General features: G+C 40.0%; 2 protein-coding genes across 3 annotated transcripts in view; both read left to right on the top strand.

Annotated features, from left to right (window-relative positions):
• The first annotated feature begins 373 nt into the window (after positions 1 to 373).
• The window catches only part of LOC138791883 (protocadherin gamma-A4-like), a 255016-nt gene continuing 233303 nt past the window's right edge, over positions 374 to 22086 (top strand). The window contains exon 1 of one of the 2 annotated variants that reach the window (XM_069969290.1): positions 374 to 2683. In XM_069969290.1, the coding sequence (XP_069825391.1) occupies positions 374 to 2683 (2310 nt within the window). Of the gene's footprint in view, positions 2684 to 17249; positions 19804 to 22086 lie in introns of those variants that run through there. The other variant, XM_069969259.1, reaches the window with a different exon arrangement.
• LOC138771091 (protocadherin gamma-B1-like) lies at positions 11211 to 16499 on the top strand. The gene is made up of 3 exons (XM_069950542.1): positions 11211 to 13759; positions 14696 to 14878; positions 16413 to 16499. The coding sequence occupies exons 1-3, from the start codon at positions 11327 to 11329 to the stop codon at positions 16497 to 16499; spliced, it is 2703 nt and encodes a 900-aa protein (XP_069806643.1). The 5' UTR covers positions 11211 to 11326.

Below are 22086 nucleotides of genomic sequence, written 5' to 3'. Positions count from 1 at the left end.
AGTTCCTCATTTTTACCTCAGAGCGCCGCTGTTTAACCAATAAAAAACAGGAAAGCAGAACTAGAGATCCACTGGTGTTTTTCTTCCTCATACACACTGCAGCACCACAGAGGGAGACACAGACATTATCTGGATTCTTTCTACATTATTTTATGTTCTTCTTGATTTCTAATATTATTTGCTACAACATTCTGGATTATCAATGCTAATTTAAAAAAGATTATTTCTTGGAAGACATTAAAACCCGATGATTGAGATGGAATCTTATACAGAGAAATACAAAGGACTCAGATGGCAAGTAACCATTTCTATCTTATTTTCCTGGCTGTGTCATTCAGTCTCTGGTCAGATTCATTATTCCATTGTAGAAGAAATGAGGAAAGACTCTGTTATAGCAAATATTGCAGATGACCTTGGATTAGATATTAAGCAGCTCTCATCTAGAAAACTGAGGATTGTATCCAGAGCTTCAGAGAGATATTTCTATGTAAATCTAGATAATGGAAATCTGTATGTTAAGGACAGGATAGACAGGGAGACATTGTGTGGGGCAGCAGCTTCTTGCTTCCTAACATTTGATGCTGTGACTGAGAATCCATTTAGTATTACTAAGATAAAGGTGGAAATTCTGGATATAAATGATAATTTTCCAATGTTTTCCCCAGAAATATTTAGCATAGAGACAATTGAATTAACATCAGCAGGAACCAGATTTGCTTTACAAGCTGCAGAAGATCCAGACACTGGTTCTAATTCTGTACAGTCATATAAGCTCAGTGACAACCAATACTTTACACTTAAGAGTCAAGTCACTATTCCAGATCATAGTAAATTTTTAGAGCTTATCCTAGAGAAACCATTAGATAGAGAGACCCAGAGTCTTCATGAGCTCATACTGACAGCTGTGGATGGAGGGAAACCTATGAGATCTGGAACTGCCATAATAAGGATCATTGTTACTGATGTTAATGATAATTTCCCAATATTCACCCAGTCAGTATATAAAGTCAGTGTCAATGAGAATACTCAGATAAATACAACAATAATCACTGTGACTTCCACAGACAAGGATGAAGGGGTCAATGGACAGGTCACATATTCCTTCAGTAAGACTTCTGGACATGTACATCGTACAGGAGCATTCAGCATCAACCCCGTGACAGGGGACATTAAAATAAACCAAAACCTAGATTATGAAGCAACAGACAACTATGAGCTCTCCGTACAGGCTAAAGATGGTGGAGGCCTTGTGTCCCATTGTGAAGTATTAGTAGAAGTCATAGATGAGAATGACAATGCTCCTGAGATATCCATCACCTCATTCTCTACTCCTATTCCTGAGGACGCCGCTGTGGGTACAATGATCGCTCTGCTTGAAGTTCATGATAAAGACTCAGGAATGAATGGAGAAGTGGACTGTAAACTTCTGGATGAAATACCATTTGATTTAGTTTTATCATCTGACAACTATTACAGAATTGTCACCACAAGTCCCATGGACAGAGAGAAGGTTTCTAGTTACACCATTACTGTTTTAGCCACTGACAGAGGATCTCCCCCACTTTCCAGTAGAAGAACCATCACATTGGAGATATCAGATGTCAATGACAACCCGCCATTGTTTACTAGAAGTACTTATATTGCTTATGTCCCAGAGAACAATTTACCAGGCTCCTCTATATACAGTATACAAGCCTCAGATCCTGACACTGGAGACAATGCAAGAATATTTTATTCCATCTCCACCTCTAATACAGAGGATCTTCCACCATCCTCCTATCTCTCCATCAATATAGAGACTGGGGTCCTCTATGCTCAGAGATCATTCGATTATGAGCAACATAAAGAGTTTCACATACAAATAAATGCCAGAGACAATGGATCCCCATCTCTAAGCAGCAACACAACACTACTTATCCATATTGTAGATCAGAATGATAATGCTCCAAAAATATTATTCCCGTCCCCAGACATTGGAGGTATGACAGCATTTGACATGGTCCCTTTTGATTCTGAACAAGGTTCCTTAATAACTAAGGTAGTGGCCATAGATCCGGACTCTGGACACAATGCTTGGCTCTCTTATCATTTTCTACACTTATCAGAACCTTCTTATTTTGCCATCACACAACATACTGGGGAGATAAGGACATCTCGTATGTTTCAAGAGAAGGATGTACTGAACCATAAGATAGTGGTGATGGTGAAGGACAATGGAGACCCCTCTCTGTCATCTACAGTTACCCTAAATCTTCTTATAGCCAACAATTTCCAGCAGGTTGTCCCCAGGTTCAATGAACAAGTAACGGAAGAGAATCCACAATCTAGTTTACAGTTGTATTTAATCATCGCCCTTGGATTAATCTCACTGCTATTTCTTATCACTGTCATGTTGGTCATTATCTCCAAGTGTAAGAAATCTGATTCCGTCCCAATGTTCAGTAACCTCAGCTCAAACCTGTATCCTCAAGTCGACCCCAGAATCCTTTCTCAGTATGGAAATGGGACACTGACATTCCCTTACTCATACAATGTCTGTGTGGGGTTCGATGCCAGTGAAAGTGACTTTACTTACATGAAACAAAATCCAGATGTTCCTGTGGACAATCTCATTGATGCCGATGATTCTGGACTCGGAAATGAAAATGTAAGAGAAGCTTTACCAACAACTGATGTGCCGGAGGTGAGATTGTTTAAAGTCTAGTCTCAAATTCAAGTCTTAAATAATATATATATATATATATATATATATATATATATATATATATATATATCGGGAGATTTGTCAAGCAATTTTACATTAAGAACGTTCTTTGTTAACCATATCGACCCATTACAGCTCAGTTTTCACATTTTCTTTGAATTTCATAGAATATTTGAAAGTTGAGATGTGATTGGTTGGTATGGGCAGTAAAGAGCTTTTTTTAATGTAAGATGGCTATATAAATCGGCCACCTTGACTATACTGCTTAAAGCACAAGGACCTTTTGGCATATTACTTTTAAAAACTTAAAGTTTTTGATAATCTATTTTTACTTATGATGTGATATGAGTGGAGATGTTACAATAAAGTTATACTTTGTCGTATGACATCATGCAAGGAATTTGCTATCCTTAACATATATTTTTGAGGGATATACTGTATGTTATAGCTCCATCAGGTGTATCAGATGGATATTTTCCTCTGGGCTCGTACCACTCACCTGGTTGATATTACTATGCAACAATAAAACCACCTCATTGATATAGTAGATTTCTAGATAAAACAGTGTCCTTCCAAACCAAAAAGGTTACAGTGAAGGCAACGTTTTGACCATAAACCTCTTATTCTCAAACCGTATATAACTACACCTACTTATTAGACATATCAATATATCCAAGCAAGCTCACTTTTTTGTAATTTCTCATGTCAGATGTACAAACAAATAGCAATATAATAACCAGTATCCACATTATATTCATGACTTAATAAAACATGTAATATTATGTTACGGAGAGAATTTGTGGGTTGAGGGGTGGCACGGATGAAGCCAATTTCTGTATTTGAGCAACTCAAATAATATGAAAAAAAACACAACTAAAGTTGCAGTCAGCACCTCCATCCATTTAGATTATTCCCACCATCAAAGAATTAGCACGAAGAGACTTCTTAGGACTCCAAGGGATAAGTATAATTAATGGATAAACGCCACAATGCTCTTCAGCTTTTCATAAAGTCCCTAACTTTATTTCTTATTCATCATAAAACAGCCGACGCGTTTTGGACCCAATCCATAATCATGGCTCTTTTCCCCATGGATCAATCTGTGCCAAAAGGGACGTACAGGAGGACAATAAACTGGTAAGCAAATCTGTGTATGACAGGTGTCCTTGCAGTGGCGTGCTTAGAACATGGTGCTGCTGTCAGCGAGCTGAACTAATAAGTTTTATGGATTTTATGAAAAGCTGAAGAGCATTGTGGAGTTTATTCATTATTTAAACTCAAATAATATGGAGAATATGAGGAAGAAAAGCTTATAAAGCACACCTCCTTTCATGTTCTTGATAACTTTCTTTCTTTTTTTTTTTTTTTTTAAATCATTTAAAATTTCTTACGGAATTTATTCATGATGGCTATATTTTTACTAATATCTAAGAATATCATGATAAATAATATTCTACAAATACATCATATGATAACGCTATTATTTTAATCTATTGTGTAATAAAGAGATATGTCTGCTTCTAACTTCCGTGTAACTTCAGTGTATTTAGTGATTCATGGTGTGAGATTATCAGACTTTCACAACAACGTGATCTATAGACAGTCTATCGCTAAGTTAAAACGCTGTGTAAGTCTATGTATCTCCTTCAGTAATTGTTATATAAGTAAAGCTCTCTTTGATAGCATGCCTTAATATTGTATTGAAAAGGTTTAAGTAAAAATAAGAAACCTTTAAAAGCTAATAGAAAGGTAAGGCGGAACATACCTGAACCTTGTCCCGTATCTTTGGGGGTGTATACTGAAGATATAATTGGTTCAAAGATAATGACTTGGACCTAAGTAGTGAAAGGCCCACATGCTAGTATGATAAATACCTCATGGGAGGTTGGAACACTTCTATATATCCTTAAAGGGGTTGTCCGGGATTTTTCAATAAAGTAGCATTGCATTGATTTCTGTGGGTGCTGTATATTCTACATACACTTCTATTATTTATTTAGATCCCTAATTGTGTTCTCAGGCTCAGTCACATAACCACTCTGCCTGTGTTTTCTTTTCTTCCTGTGATGTCATGTTCCCTTTCTGTTTTCTGTGCCTGCCAGTGAGGGAACAATGAGTCATCAAGTGGGCGGGGTTAGGCTTCCATATTTCATTAGACCCGCCCTTGTAGGAGGAGCTAACATATGAGCCCAGCAAAAACTGCAGCAGGAAGTGCAGCATGACATGGAGGAGACCAGGAGCTGATAGCTATGTTGTGGGAGGCACATAGGTTAGTAGTGTTTGGGTCCAAGGATAACAACTGCATGTATGTCCCCCATGTTTGCCTGGATTTTTTTTCCCACTCTCCAAAACATTGTGAGCTCCACTGGGGACAGGAACAAATATGAGTGACTACAATCTCTGTACAGAACTGTAGAATAGGTTGGAGCTATATAAATAAAGGAACTATGGTGGGTGATTTATCAATACTTGTGCAGAAGAACAGGAAACTGTTGCCAATAGCAACCAGTCAGATTCTAGGTTTCATTTTTAGAGGCCTGGTTGGTTGCTTTAGCAATTGTTTCCCTACTCCTCTGCACAGGCTTTGATAAATCTCCCCCTTTATTGTTACTATTGAAGTGTAAAGATATAAAGTGTTAAGGCAGTGCTGCTGCTGTCTGTAATATAGAGAGGGCTGATGCAGCTTCACCTCATGTCAGTCACCATTGTATCTATCTATTGCTGAAGTAAACCTGCAGCAGAATTCTGGCTCAGTGAAACCCCGCCCACCTGTAGTTTGGCTGCTGTAGTGTATATGTAATCCAGGACTACAACTCCTAACATGTACTTGTGTGCTGGGGTTTGTAGTCCTACAAGAGATAAAAGATTCTGAAAACTAGTTTATTTGATAATATGAGTTATTGGCCGACACTGAGCCACCATGCTGCTCAAAAGACACTTGTAGTAATACAGACATTTGCTGCCTATTAATAGAATGGATGGAGCAAGGTTCAGAGAGGAGGGGGTGGAGCTGTAGGCTTGCATAGCTGTGATGTCACTGCTGACCCCTGTGGGTTAAAATCTGACATTTTGGCCCTCGTTGCTCAATGGGGCTGATATAAGTATGATAAATAGCAAATGGTAGGTGAGAGCAATGTTACTTATTTTGTATTCTAAAGTTTGTTTTTCCTAATGCCTTATTTTACCCATTTTAGAGTTCTAAATCTCTAGGTTGTATTTAGGCTTCTTTTGAGTGTTTGTACTATTAAAACTTTTCAAAATCATATAGGAAGCTATATTTAAAAAAAAAAAGATTTTTAATGTGTCGACAACCCCCTTTTTTCCTAAATCAATGATTTGTTTGTCAGGCCCAGGTTCTTTACTTTGGCCCGGTGGGCCCCGAGCAATAGAGCCTTTAGATGGTTTGATTAATTCAGGGGAACAATTACTTGAATGTTGGTGCAGCCATTTGTTATTTTCTCCCCACTCTGTGTCAGTGTGAAGAGACGTACCCCATAGACTCACATTATGAGGCCTCCTCCTCATGTGACACAGAGCCAGGAGAGGACTGCCTCAAGCATGGACTCCTGTCTTATTCTCTGTATCGGTCGTGATCTAAACGCTTATACCACAACCAATCAAAGCTTTTCACATTTCTCTCGGGCAGTGCCAGTGCTTCTCCGTATAACAGTGCCCTTTTCAATATTCCTAAAGTCTTATGCCTTTTTAGAATAACAAAGATGTACTGCTGTATACAATTTTTATTGGAAGAAAAGAAAAAGTACACACACACATATAGATATATGATGTCTTCACTTTTTAGTAAGTGTCTAAAAATTGTATATATATACTGTATAAATATAATGTTAATTAGCATACATGTAAATATAATTCTTATGCCATTTAGAATACATGAGCTTATCTACACTAAAGGGATGTCTATTAAAAAACTCAAGCTCCTTCTTAAGGAAATCTCTGTTCAGGATCTTTATCTATTGACCAGAGCTGTTCTGCCATTATATGGACATCCTATTTTACCCAAAATAAGAATTTTTAAATAGAATATTTGCTATGTAAATATGGAATCAAGGGAAGGATGTGTAAATTGATGGGAGTGAAATATTTACCTAAATTATAAAATATCTCTATACTTTTGGTAACTGAACATTTCCATTTTAAGTATCTCTTAAACACCTGTCAGCAACTTACCTGACCGTGCTCCAGCGATGTCTGCCCCGGCTGGAGTGCAGCGCCGTCGCTCCGCCTCCGCCGGCCGGGTGACGTCGCGGAGACCCGACGGCGCCCCTAGCGACCGGAGACGCCGTGGGGTCACGTGACTGGCTGTCGGCCGACCGGGACACAGCTGAGTGGCATTGCACTCAGGGTGAGTGGCTTTCAGTTCAGCCACTCTGCATGCAGCGATGCAGCTGCTGTGTTTTGCTCATTAGGAGTCCGGACCAATTAGCTCTGGTCCAGGACCCTCCCTCTGGTATATAGTTCAGAGCCAGCCAGCAGTACATCGCTGGCTATTAGATCAGTTCATAGATCAGTTCTAGTCCCAGCTCACCCTGTCCTTTTCCTGTCATCCCCGTCCTGATTCCTTTTGCTTGACTACTCGTGTTTTGACCTTTGCCTGGACTTAGACTATTCCTTGTTTTCCTGATTCTGTACCTTGTTGCTAGTGTGGTTTGACCCGGATCGTTCATTACTCTCTATTGTGTTTTGTCTGTCTGTATTGTTCTGTGTGTTCACTTACGCAGCGTAGGGAACGTCTTCGTGGTTGTCCGCGACCGCCTAGGGTCGATTGAGGCAAGCAGGCAGGTGACAGTGGGTGGGTTCAGACCTAGGGCTCACTGTCTTGTCGTGTCTGTATCACCTGATTCCTGACAGAATAGCCAGCCCATACTGCCGCTAGCCTTATGGATAACAGGACCGCCATGACTAACATTGTGGAACAGATGCAGAGACTTAATACTATGGTCCAGGAGCTGGCGGTTAGGGTCCAAGACCAGGAGACGGCACCCCGACAGCTTACCGTGACCTCCCCAGTACCCCCGGAACCACCTGTTCAACTCCCGGACAAATTTTTGGGAGACAGGAAGAAGTTCCGTGCCTTTAGGGAGGGGTGCAAATTGTTTTTTAGATTGCGCCCCCGATCCTCAGGAGATGAGACCCAGCGGGTGGGCATTGTTATGTCCCTTCTCCAGGGTCCTCCTCAGGAATGGGCCTTTTCCCTACCTTCTCACTCGCCTGAGTTGCTGACTACTGACCATTTTTTCGCTGCGCTGGGGTTATTATATGACGATCCTGACAGTGCCTCTAACGCAGAACGTCAGTTAACAAGCCTGAGACAGGGCCGTCATCCAGTGGAAGAGTACTGCTCTGAGTTCAGACAGTGGAGTGGTCTTTCCACATGGAACGACTCTGCGCTCCGGTACCAGTTTCGTGTGGGTCTTTGCGACCGCTTGAAGGATATGTTGGTAGCGTACCCCACTCCTGAATCACTGGAGGATAGTATGACCTTGGCCATCCGGGTTGACCGCAGACTGAGGGACCGACAGAAGGAAAAGAGTACCCCCGATCATTCCAGGTCCTCGAGCTCCCCACCTTCCCATCCCGTTTTTTCATCACCCGTAGAACCTATGCAGGTAGACGTCACTGATGCTAAGGTCAGGCGAGCCCATCGGATGCAAAACCATCTGTGTTTCTACTGTGGAAAGACCGGTCATCAACTTCGACAATGCCCTTCCAGACCAAGATCCTCGCCGGAAAACTCCAGCGCCTGAGAGATTATCGAGGGGATCTCTCAGGCGCACAGGTACCCTTTAAAAATAAGTTGTTATTACCCATCTGCTTGTCCGTGGGAAATAAAACTATAAATGGATATGCCCAGATAGATTCCGGATCTTCTGCTAATTTTATTAACTCCACGTTCTTTTCCAGTCTAAAGGTATGTCCCATTCTGCTTCAGCGTCCTGTAAATGTCACAGGAGCTGATTCTGCGCCGTTTGTGCAAGGGGAAGTACGTTATATCACCCCCTGTCTAGAAGTCAAGGTGGGCTCAATTCATGTTGAAAAACTTGATTTTCTTCTCATGCACAATTTGTCATCTGACGTGATATTGGGATTGCCTTGGTTGGAGACACACAACCCTGTGTTTGATTGGTCCAGCCGAGAACTTGTAAGATGGGGTTCAGCATGTGGGTCTCACTGTATTACTGTTGCTTTGGCGGAATGTTCTCCAGATAAGGAGGAGATTCCAGAATTTTTGTGTGATTTTGCCGAGGTCTTTGATGAAAGGGCTGTGGAGGGTCTCCCGCCTCACCGACCATATGATTGTTCTATTGATTTAATTCCCGGTGTTAAATACCCTCGAGGGCGAATTTTTAACCTGTCCTGTCCTGAGAGAGAGGCCATGCGGGAATATATTAAGGACAGCTTACGTAAAGGTCACATACGGCCCTCCTCTTCCCCTATGGGGGCCGGATTCTTTTTTGTTGGTAAAAAGGATGGCGGTCTGCGGCCCTGTATTGATTACAGGGAACTAAACAAAATCACTGTAAAAGATCAGCATCCATTGCCATTGATACCAGATCTTTTTAATCAGATAAGTGGAGCTAAGTGGTTTTCTAAAATTGACCTCCGGGGAGCATATAATTTAATTCGTATCAAGCAAGGAGACGAATGGAAAACCGCATTTAATACCCCAGAGGGCCACTTTGAGTACCTGGTCATGCCCTTTGGGCTGTGTAATGCTCCAGCAGTATTCCAGAGGTTTGTGAATGATGTTTTTCGTGAATATCTAGGACGTTTTTTGGTCGTATATCTGGATGATATTTTAATCTTTTCCCCTGATTGGGATTCGCACGTTAGACACGTACGTACAGTGATGGAGCTTTTGAGACAACACAGTCTATGCGCCAAATTATCTAAGTGTCATTTTTGTATCCAAGAGATTTCCTTTTTAGGTTACAATATTACCCCCAACTCTTTTAGTATGGACCCTATTAAAGTAGCGGCCATCGAAAAATGGCAAAGACCCAACAATCTCAAGGCTCTTCAAAGGTTCCTGGGCTTTGCCAACTACTACAGGAAATTCATTAAGGGGTTCTCTCTCATTGCTAAACCCCTCACTGACCTGACTAGAAAGGGGGCGGATCTAGTACATTGGTCTCCCGAAGCCATGGGAGCATTTGACACTCTTAGACGGTGTTTTTCGAAAGCTCCAGTACTGGTTCACCCAGATTTTGAGCGTCCATTTGTGGTAGAGGTGGACGCATCCGAGGTGGGGGTTGGAGCAGTATTGTCTCAAGGGTCGAGTACCCTGAGCAATCTTCGACCTGTTGCGTTCTTCTCGAGAAAATTTTCTCCAGCGGAGCGCAACTATGATATTGGCAATAGAGAGCTATTGGCCATCAAGATGGCCTTTGATGAGTGGCGGCATTTTTTAGAAGGCGCTAAACATAAGGTTACTGTACTGACTGACCACAAAAACTTGGTCTACCTCGATACAGCTAAGCGTCTCTCTCCTCGTCAGGCTAGATGGGCTCTATTTTTTACTAGGTTTTATTTTGAGATCACTTACCGACCTGGTTCTCGTAATGTCAGGGCTGACGCTCTCTCCCGCAGCTTTAGCCCGGAAGATATCCCCGAGACCCGACGGCGCCCCTAGCGACCGGAGACGCCGTGGGGTCACGTGACTGGCTGTCGGCCGACCGGGACACAGCTGAGTGGCATTGCACTCAGGGTGAGTGGCTTTCAGTTCAGCCACTCTGCATGCAGCGATGCAGCTGCTGTGTTTTGCTCATTAGGAGTCCGGACCAATTAGCTCTGGTCCAGGACCCTCCCTCTGGTATATAGTTCAGAGCCAACCAGCAGTACATCGCTGGCTATTAGATCAGTTCATAGATCAGTTCTAGTCCCAGCTCACCCTGTCCTTTTCCTGTCATCCCCGTCCTGATTCCTTTTGCTTGACTACTCGTGTTTTGACCTTTGCCTGGACTTAGACTATTCCTTGTTTTCCTGATTCTGTACCTTGTTGCTAGTGTGGTTTGACCCGGATCGTTCATTACTCTCTATTGTGTTTTGTCTGTCTGTATTGTTCTGTGTGTTCACTTACGCAGCGTAGGGAACGTCTTCGTGGTTGTCCGCGACCGCCTAGGGTCGATTGAGGCAAGCAGGCAGGTGACAGTGGGTGGGTTCAGACCTAGGGCTCACTGTCTTGTCGTGTCTGTATCACCTGATTCCTGACAACACCTAGGTAAATAGTTATGTGAAAAACATATATATTAACTTCTGTATGTCTATAAATTTAAACTTTTGTATGTCTATAAATTGAAAATCTCAATACTTTTAAAGTGTATAACTATATAGTAAGAAATTCTGGAAAAAAAAATTAAGTTTGCAGTTCCTCAGTTTCACCTCAGAGCGCCGCTGTTTAACCAATAAACAGAGAAATGCAGACCTGGGGATCCACTGGTGTTTTTCTTCCTCATACAAACTGCAGATCTGCACAGGGAGACACAGACATTATCTGGATTCTTTGTACAATATTTTATGAAATTCCTGGATTTATAACAACAACATTCTGGATTACTAATTCTAAAACAACAAAGATCATTTTAATGAAGAGTTCTGAAGCTGATGACTGAGATGGAACCTTATACAAAGAAATACAAAGGACTCAGATGGCAAGTAACCATTTCTATCTTATTTTCTTGGCTGTGTCATTCAGTCTCTGGTCAGATTCATTATTCCATTGTAGAAGAAATGAGGAAAGACTCTGTTATAGCAAATATTGCAGATGACCTTGGATTAGATATTAAGCAGCTCTCATCTAGAAAACTGAGGATTGTATCCAGAGCTTCAGAGCAATATTTCTACGTTAGTCTAGATAATGGAAATCTCTATATAAAGGACAGGATAGACAGAGAGACATTGTGTGGGTCAGCAGCTTCTTGCTTCCTTAGCTTTGATGCTGTGGTTGAAAATCCATTCAGTATTGTTAAAATCAAGGTGGAAATTCTGGATATAAATGATAATTCTCCAGCATTTTTCCCTGATATATTCAGCATAGAGACAATTGAATTAACCTCAGCAGGAATCAGATTTGCTTTACATGCTGCAGAAGATCCTGACACTGGTTATAATTCTGTACAGTCATATAAGCTCAGTGACAACCAATATTTTACACTGAGTGAAGACACCAATCCAGATGGCAGCACATGTATAGAGCTTGTTCTAGAGAAACCATTAGATAGAGAGACCCAGAGTCTTCATGAGCTCATACTAACAGCTATTGATGGAGGGAAACCTATGAGATCTGGAACCGCTCTAATAAGGATCATTGTTACAGATGCTAATGATAATTTCCCAGTATTCATCCAGTCAGTATATAAAGTCAGTGTCAATGAGAATACTCCAGTGAATACATCAATACTCACTGTAAACACCACAGACAAGGATGAAGGGGTTAATGGACAGGTCACATATTCCTTTAGGAAGACTTCTGGGAATGTCCATCAAACTGGAACATTCAGCATCAACCCTGTGACCGGGGACATTAAAATAAATGGTAAATTAGATTATGAGGTTATAGAAAATTATGAACTTTCTGTGACCGCAAAAGATGGTGGAGGCCTTGTATCCAATTGTAAAGTGTTAGTAGAAGTCATAGATGAGAATGACAATGCTCCTGAGATATCCATCACCTCATTCTCTACTCCTGTTCCTGAGGACGCTACTGTGGGTACAATGATCGCTCTGATTGAGGTTCATGATAAAGACTCAGGACAGAATGGAGAAGTGGACTGTAAACTTCTGGATGAAATACCATTTAATTTAGTTTTATCATCTGACAACTATTACAGAATTGTCACCACAAGTCCCATGGACAGAGAGAAGGTTTCTAGTTACACCATTACTGTTTTAGCCACTGACAGAGGATCTCCCCCACTTTCCAGCAGAAAGATCATTATATTGGAGATATCAGATGTCAATGACAACCCGCCATTGTTTACCAGAAGTACTTATATTGCTTATGTCCCAGAGAACAATTTACCAGGCTCCTCTATATACAGTATACAAGCCTCAGATCCTGACACTGGAGACAATGCAAGAATATTTTATTCCATCTCCACCTCTAATACAGAGGATCTTCCACCATCCTCCTATCTCTCCATCAATATAGAGACTGGGGTCCTCTATACTCAGAGATCATTCGATTATGAGCAACATAAAGAGTTTTACATACAAATAAATGCCAGAGACAATGGATCCCCATCTCTAAGCAGCAACACAACACTACTTATCCATATTGTAGATCAGAATGATAATGCTCCAAAAATATTATTCCCGTCCCCAGACATTGGAGGTATGACGGCATTTGAGATGGTCCCTTTTGATTCTGAACAAGGTTCCTTAATAACTAAGGTAGTGGCCATAGATCCGGACTCTGGACACAATGCTTGGCTCTCTTATCATTTTCTACACTTATCAGAACCTTCTTATTTTGCCATCACACAACATACTGGGGAGATAAGAACATCCCGTATCTTTCAAGAGAAGGATGTACTGAACCATAAGATAGTGGTGATGGTGAAGGACAATGGTGACCCCTCTCTGTCATCTACAGTTACCCTAAATCTTCTTATAGCCAACAATTTCCAGCAGGTTGTCCCCAGGTTCAATGAACAAGCAACGGAAGAGAATCCACAATCTAGTTTACAGTTGTATTTAATCATCGCCCTTGGATTAATCTCACTGCTATTTCTTATCACTGTCATGTTGGTCATTATCTCCAAGTGTAAGAAATCTGATCCCGTCCCAATGTTCAGTAACCTCAGCTCAAACCTGTATCCTCAAGTCGACCCCAGAATCCTTTCTCAGTATGGAAATGGGACACTGACATTCCCTTACTCATACAATGTCTGTGTGGGGTTTGATGCCAGTGAAAGTGACTTTACTTACATGAAACAAAATCCAGATGTTCCTGTGGACAATCTCATTGATGCCGATGATTCTGGACTCGGGACTGAAAGTGTAAGAGAAGCTTTACCGACAACTGATGTGCTGCAGGTGAGTTTATCTAAAATGTAAGCTCCTAGATAACTTTGATACTTTTACAAAGTTTTATCAAGCAGTCTACTATGACCATCCTTTGTTGCCAATAAAATCAATCACAGTTCAGCTTTCAAATATTGCAAACTGAGCTGTAATTGGTTATTATGGGCAGTAAAAGATATTTTTAATGTAAGATTGCTTTATAAATCTTCCCTCTTGTCTATACTACTTAAAAAAGTGTTTTTTAAGGCATATTTCTTTTACTTTAAAATATAAAGTTTTTGAGAAACTATTTATTCTATGTATAATATATGAGTAGAGATGTTGCTTTTCTTAGGACTATCCAAGAAGTCATTCTTGATATAATATTTAGTACCATCAGGTGCATCAGCTCTGGATATTTTCCTCTGGACTTTCAATAATCCACTGGTAGATATTACTATCCAACAAGAACACCACTTCATTAATACGGTAGATTTGTATAGATGAAACAGTGTCGGGAGATATGAGAAGCCAACAGCTTGACTGTAAACTTTTTTCAGATTACTCCTACTTATTGGACATATACATGTATCCTAACATCTTCTCAAAATTTGTATTCACATTTTTACATTTCACTAGTCAGATCCACAAACAAAAAAAAATAAGACAACATACCAGTAATCATATTATATTCATTATGGCGCAGTATACCCAATACAATTGCTCTATTTCAGCAAGTCAAACAATATGGAGGATAAGAGAAGGGAAAGGCTTATAAAACACCCCTCATTTCATGTTCTTGATAACTCTTTCTTTATTTAATAATCAGTTATACATTCTGTCAAACATAAGTTATAGGTATTGGTGACCGTTTATTCTTTTTTTTTTTTTTTGTAAGATTTAAAAATATAATAATACATCAAATTCTACTGGCATAAATATATTATGTGGTATTATTTTAATCTACAGTATGATGAAGTTGATGATGTGTTTGATATTAACTTATCTTTAACTTCAGAGTATGTAGTGATCGATGATGTGAGATTATCAGACTTTCACAACAACATGAGCTATAGACAATCTATCACTATGTGTAATTGCAGCGAGCTGCACTGCATGGAAGAGAGTGAGAATGTGGAGATAATGATGGTGGTAGTAGTCTTTGTACTGGCAGCCTTGACTAGGTTACTGTGCTGGTGGAGAGTCTGGGGGTGTGTGGAGAGATGATCTGCCTCAGATCCTGGTCTGTCAGTACGAGTGGGACGCTGGTGGGCACTGCGATCCTGTGGACCTCTTCCCCAATGGTGCTTAGGTCTGTTTCCCCTCCCTGTCAGCTAGGGAGCTTCCTCCTTTAGTTACTAGGTTGGGCCTTAAGTCACAACTTTCGGGTCCTAGAGGTATCCAGGGGTCCTAATAAATCTTACCTCCTGAATTTCAGGAAGATGGGTGCAGAGGCCAACGTTAACTCTGCTCCCTTTTACAGTCAAGTCTTTCCACTTGGGTGTCTGGCTTTAGGATTCCCACTGACTGTATGTGTGCTGGCCCTGTCCTGAGGGTGCACCCAACAAACTCTCAAACAAACACCCGTCTCTCAAAGTCTCTTTCTTTTCCTCTCACCTCCAGCTGTTTTCTTTGGCTGCTCTGTTGCTAATAATCTTTCTTTGTTCCCCTCAGCAGCTTTACTCTGTTTTGATCAAATGAGGTGATGTTGTTCCCTCAGCAGCTAGTCACTTGTCTCGCCTAAACACTGCAACTGCAAACCTTTTATGGGGGGCCTATTTGCATACTCCGCCCACCTTCTAGCACTTTCTAGGCTTACACTTGCTAAGCACTTCCCACTAAGGGCAGTAGGTGTCCCTGTTTTGTGTGGTGTGCAGTGAAAAGCATGTAACCCATTCTCTGCCTTCCAGTTACACTGGTACAGAGAAATACACATAACAGTTTAATATAAAACATATTAACTCCTAGAATATATAACAAAACACTTTTGGACAGGTGCCATCCTCAGCCCAGCCACAGGGATTATGCTCTGGTATACTACATAATCACTGTATAAGTCTATGAGTCTCTTGCAGTAACTGTCATATAAATGATGCTTTTTGTTTGCTCCAATAACGTCATAATATTGTGTTAAAAGAGCTTCAATTTGAATTTAGAGTCCCTAAGTAAAGGAAAGGTAAGAATGGACATATCTGAACCTAGTTCCATACATTTTATTGGGTGTACAGATATAATTGTAATATCAACTTGGACCTAGTGCCTGAAGGGACCCAGTCAACAATATGATAAATGGCAAATGGGAGGTGGAGGCACAGTTACATATCCTTAAGTAAACTAAAGGAAAGGTAGGCCTCACAGGTCTAAAAGTAGTTCATATATTTTATCAGATGTGTAGCTATAATAGGTGGAAAGATAAAAACTTAGTGCGCTGATACCCGTAACATAAATAGAACATTGTAGGTGGGGGCGCTGTTACATATTTAGCATCATAAAGTTTTTTTCTACTATTTCTACTAATTCCTTATATTGTCCATAATTTAGAGTTCTTATACTTTAGGTTGCACTTAAGCTATGTTTGAGAGTTTGTTAAACTGTTCATATACAGTAGATCAGATACTCATATAGGAAGCTTCATTTTAAAAAGAGATTGTCATACAGAAGTAATATCTTTAAATTTTTCTTAAAGAATTTGCTTGTTTATCATGCCCAAGTTCTTCCCATTGGGCCCTTTTATACTGGCTGGCAGGTTCCAGATAACAGGAACTTTAGATGAGTCAATCATTTGAGGGGCCAGGCCATGTGAATGATCACTTAAACATTCCTGTGGCCTTATTAACCAGATGCAATCAGCCCATGAACTAGCGTTTTCCCATTTTTCGTATGAATATCAGCCCATGTAACAGTGACTTTAGCCGTTATTACATTCTTTAAAGTTACTAAATCCTTAGTCTTTCGACTGTCAAAAAGGTATGATGTGCTATAGAATTGCTTATTTATAACATTAGAAGGGAAAAAACATACATACATCATAATAATAATAAATTAGATTTTTTCCTTTTTGGTCAGTGTTATTCATTATTTTGGAGAAGCGTTATACTTTGACTTACAGTATATAGTAAATATAATGCAAGTGTTTTCTTCTTTGTGTATCTACATGTATATCCTAAGTTATAATAGTATGAGATTATAAATTTAACTTGGAGCTGTTCACTGCTAAAGAGTTTGGTAACAATATATTTAAATTTTAAGTATCTGCTAAAGCAACTGGGTAAATAGTTAAGCAACAAAATTATCTACATATTAGCTTGCTTATGTCTATAAATTGAAATTCAAAATGGCAATGCATTTGAAATGTATAACTATACCTAATACTATTACACTAGTAAGATATACTATAAAGAGGAATTGCAGTTCCTCACTTTCACCTCAGAGCGCCGCTGTTTAACCAATAAACAGAGAAATAATACAGACCTGGGGATCCACTGGTGTTTTCCTTCCTCATACACACTGCAGATCTGCACAGGGAGACACAGACATTATCTGGATTCTTTCTACATTATTTTATGAAATTCCTGGATTTATATCAACAACATTCTGGATTACTAATTCTGATTTAACAAAGATTATTTTAATGAAGAATTCTGGTGTCTGAGATGGAACCTTATACAGAGAAATACAAAGGACTCAGATGGCAAGTAACCATTTCTATCTTATTTTCTTGGCTGTGTCATTCAGTCTCTGGTCAGATTCATTATTCCATTGTAGAAGAAATGAGGAAAGACTCTGTTATAGCAAATATTGCAGATGACCTTGGATTAGATATTAAGCAGCTCTCATCTAGAAAACTGAGGATTGTATCCAGAGCTTCAGAGAGATATTTCTATGTAAACAAGGATAATGGAAATCTGTATGTTAAGGACAGGATAGACAGAGAGACATTGTGTGAAGCAGAACCTTCCTGTTATCTAACCTTTGATGCTGTAGCAGAAAATCCATTCAGTATTGTTAAAATAAAGGTAGAAATTCAGGATATAAATGATAATTCTCCATCATTCTACCCTGATATATTTAGCATAGAGACAGTTGAATTGACATCAGCAGGAACCAGATTTGCTTTAAGAACTGCAGAAGATCCAGATACTGGTTCTAATTCTGTACAGTCATATAAGCTCAGTGACAACCAGTATTTTACACTGAGTGAAGACACCAATCCAGATGGAAGTATATTTCTAGAGCTTGTCCAAGAGAAACCATTAGATAGAGAGACCCAGAGTCTTCATGAGCTCATACTAACAGCTATGGATGCAGGGAAACCTATGAGATCTGGAACTGCCATAATAAGGATCATTGTTACTGATATTAACGATAATTTCCCAATATTCACCCAGTCAGTATATAAAGTCAGTGTCAATGAGAATACTGCAGTGAATACAACAATAATGACTGTGACCTCCACAGACAAGGATGAAGGGGTCAATGGACTGGTCATATATTCCTTCAGTAAGACTTCTGGGAATGTCCATCGTACAGGAACATTCAGCATCAACCCTGTGAGCGGGGACATTAAAATATACCATATGTTAGATTTTGAGCTAAAGCAAAATTATGAGCTTTCTGTGATAGCAAAAGATGGTGGAGGCCTTGAGTCTCATTGTAAAGTACTCATAGAAGTAATAGATGAGAATGACAATGCTCCTGAGATATCCATCACCTCATTCTCTACTCCTATTCCTGAGGACGCTGCTGTGGGTACAATGATCGCTCTGATTGAAGTTCATGATAAAGACTCCAGGAAGAATGGAGAAGTGGACTGTAATCTTTTAGAAGAAATACCCTTCAATTTAGTTTTATCATCTGACAACTATTACATGATTGTCACCACAAGTCCCATGGACAGAGAGAAGGTTTCTAGTTACACCATTACTATTTTAGCCACTGACAGAGGATCTCCCCCACTTTCCAGCAGAAGGACCATCACTCTGGAGATATCAGATGTCAATGACAACCCGCCATTGTTTACCAGAAGTGCTTATGTTGCTTATGTCCCAGAGAACAATTTACCAGGCTCCTCTATATACAGTATACAAGCCTCAGATCCTGACACTGGAGACAATGCGAGAATATTTTATTCCATCTCCACCTCTAATACAGAGGATCTTCCACCATCCTCCTATCTCTCCATCAATATAGAGACTGGGGTCCTCTATGCTCAGAGATCATTCGATTATGAGCAACATAAAGAGTTTCACATACAAATAAACGCCAGAGACAATGGATCCCCATCTCTAAGCAGCAACACAACCCTACTTATCCATATTGTGGATCAGAACGATAATGCACCAAAAATATTATTCCCGTCCCCAGACATTGGAGGTATGATGGCATTTGAGATGGTTCCTTTTGATTCTGAACAGGGTTCCTTAATAACTAAGGTAGTGGCCATAGATCCGGACTCTGGACACAATGCTTGGCTCTCTTATCATTTTCTACACTTATCAGAACCTTCTTATTTTACCATCACACAACATACTGGGGAGATAAGGACATCTCGTATCTTTCAAGAGAAGGATGTACTGAACCATAAGATAGTGGTGATGGTGAAGGACAATGGAGTCCCCTCTCTGTCATCTACAGTTACCCTAAATCTCCTTATAGCCAACAGTTTCCAGCAGGTTGTCCCCAGGTTCAATGAACAAGCAACGGAAGAGAATCCACAATCTAGTTTACAGTTGTATTTAATCATCGCCCTTGGATTAATCTCACTGCTATTTCTTATCACTGTCATGTTGGTCATTATCTCCAAGTGTAAGAAATCTGATCCCGTCCCAATGTTCAGTAACCTCAGCTCAAACCTGTATCCTCAAGTCGACCCCAGAATCCTTTCTCAGTATGGAAATGGGACACTGACATTCCCTTACTCATACAATGTCTGTGTGGGGTTTGATGCCAGTGAAAGTGACTTTACTTACATGAAACAAAATCCAGATGTTCCTGTGGACAATCTCATTGATGCCGATGATTCTGGACTCGAGTTCGAAAGTGTAAGAGAAGCTTTACCGACAACTGATGTGCTGCAGGTGAGTTTATCTAAAATGTAAGCACACATTCAAGTCTTAGAAACCTTAAATAATGGGAAGATTTATCAAGCATTGTGTTTAGATTATCCTTTGTTGCCTATAACAACCAATCACAGCTCAGCTTTCAAATATTTATGAGGTCTGATAAAATCCAAGCTGAGCTGTGATTGATTATTATAAGCAACAAAGAATATTCTTACTGAAAGACTGCTTTATAAACTTTCCCTCTTGTCTATACCACTTAAAGCACCAACATTGTGTAACATATTACCTTTACTATAAAACCTAAAGTTTTTGAGAAATTATTTATTTTTATGTATAATATGATATGATGAGTACAGATGATACTTTCTTTGACGTCATTCTTGATATAATACATAGTACCATCAGGTGCATAAGCTCTGGATATTTTCCTGTTTGCTTTTAGTAATCCACTGGTAGATATTAATATCCAACAAAAACACCACTTCATCAATGTGATAGATTTTTTTCTAGATAAAACAGCGTCGAGGAGATACAGGAAGCTAACTGATAAACTTTAATCAGAAATTGTACGTAAATTACACCCACTTCTTGGTAATATAAATATATCCCAACATCTTCCCAAAACTTGCATTCACATTTTTTACATCTCACATGTCAGATCTACAAATAAAAAACAGTAAAACAACGTACCAGTAATCATATTATATTTATGACTTAAAAAAAAGTGTCATATAGTTTGATGGCTGGTACAGATAAGGCTATAGCCAATACTATTGCTCTATTTTGGCAAGTCAAACAACATGAAGGATAGGAGGAGGGGAAGGCTTATAAAACACACCTCCTTTAATGTTCTTGATAACTGTTTCTTTTTTAAATGTCAGTTAATAATTCTGTCACACATAACTTTTACATTTTGGTGGCTACTTTTTTATTCTTATTTTTGGAAGATCAAAAAATATAATAATACTGTACATCAAATTCTACCGACATAAAAATATGATATTGTAGGACTAATATTTTAATCTATAGTATGATGAAGTCATGTGTCTGCTATTAACTAATCTGTAACTTCAGAGTATGTAGTGATCGATGATGTGAGATTATCAGACTTTCACAACAACATGATCTATAGACAATCTACCACTATGTGTAATCACTGTATAAGGGAGGTATTAGACGGGACAATGGGGGCCCGATAATAACAGTAAACGAGCGCCCATCTGCTAGATCAGCGCTAGTTTACAGGGCCTATTACCCGGCCCTATAATCGTTTGACAAGGGCTGCATGGACATTGTTACCGATGGCTCCGCCTGCTCCTCTTCTCCCTGCGCTGCAGCTTCAGAGTGTCAGGGATGAGGGGCTTTGGTTTAATTCTGGGACACAGAGAGGATAGTGTTAATATAATTCTCAATAACATATGATTTACAAAATGCTGATGTTGCTTATCAGGGTGGGTCACTCTGACCCATCCTCAGGACACTTATCTGTGTTTTGGTTTACAGAGCACAGATAGGGAGCTACAGAGACATCATAATTGAAGATAACTTGATTGAATAAACAGTAACAAACTGATTAGCGGGAAATCGATCGATACCAACCTTTAACCAACCACGATTGGATGTTATTCTTATTAATTTCTCTTACGCTGCAAATAAGATATTTACTCATATTGATCACATTGCGCATAACCGGATATAATCACATGACTTCATCTATGGAAAATACCTAAAGATTCTGGGTTAATGTTTAATGAGGTGTACACCCCGCAAGGGGTATAAAAGATGATGACTTTGTTGCAATAAACATGCTGCTACTCAGAACCATCTCGAGTTGTCTGCATCCTTCTCGCGAGTTGCCCCTCCAATCTGGCTAGCATCCAATATACCTGAAGGTCTTACCTGAAGACCACCCTAACAAGAGCGACCTGTCTTAGCTGACAGGCAGCTCAGCCAATCACTGGCCGCGGCGGTCCCAGTGGTCCCGGCCTGTCAGCTAAGACAGGCTGCTCTAGAGCTGCAGCATGTGGGACCCGGGAGAAGAGGAGCAGGAGGAGCCCTGGACCATGGATAGGTAATGTATTTCTTTTGCAAATCGTCAGCCGCTGGCCGCGCACCGCTATTACACGTAGCGGTGCTCGGTCGGTGGCTGACAATTATAGGTCAGAACCTATATCAACGATCAGCCGATGACAACGATCATCGGCTGATCATTGTGTTTATTACACGGAGCGATAATCGGCCGGATGGGGCTGATTCGGCCAATTATGGTGCCGTGTAATAGTACCCCAAGTCTATGAA

This window comes from Dendropsophus ebraccatus, chromosome 1 (genome assembly GCF_027789765.1).
Source record: "Dendropsophus ebraccatus isolate aDenEbr1 chromosome 1, aDenEbr1.pat, whole genome shotgun sequence".
Classification (NCBI taxonomy): Eukaryota; Metazoa; Chordata; class Amphibia; order Anura; family Hylidae; genus Dendropsophus; species Dendropsophus ebraccatus.
Note: the sequence above shows the minus strand (reverse complement) of the source record. Positions and strands in the feature narration are given on the sequence as shown.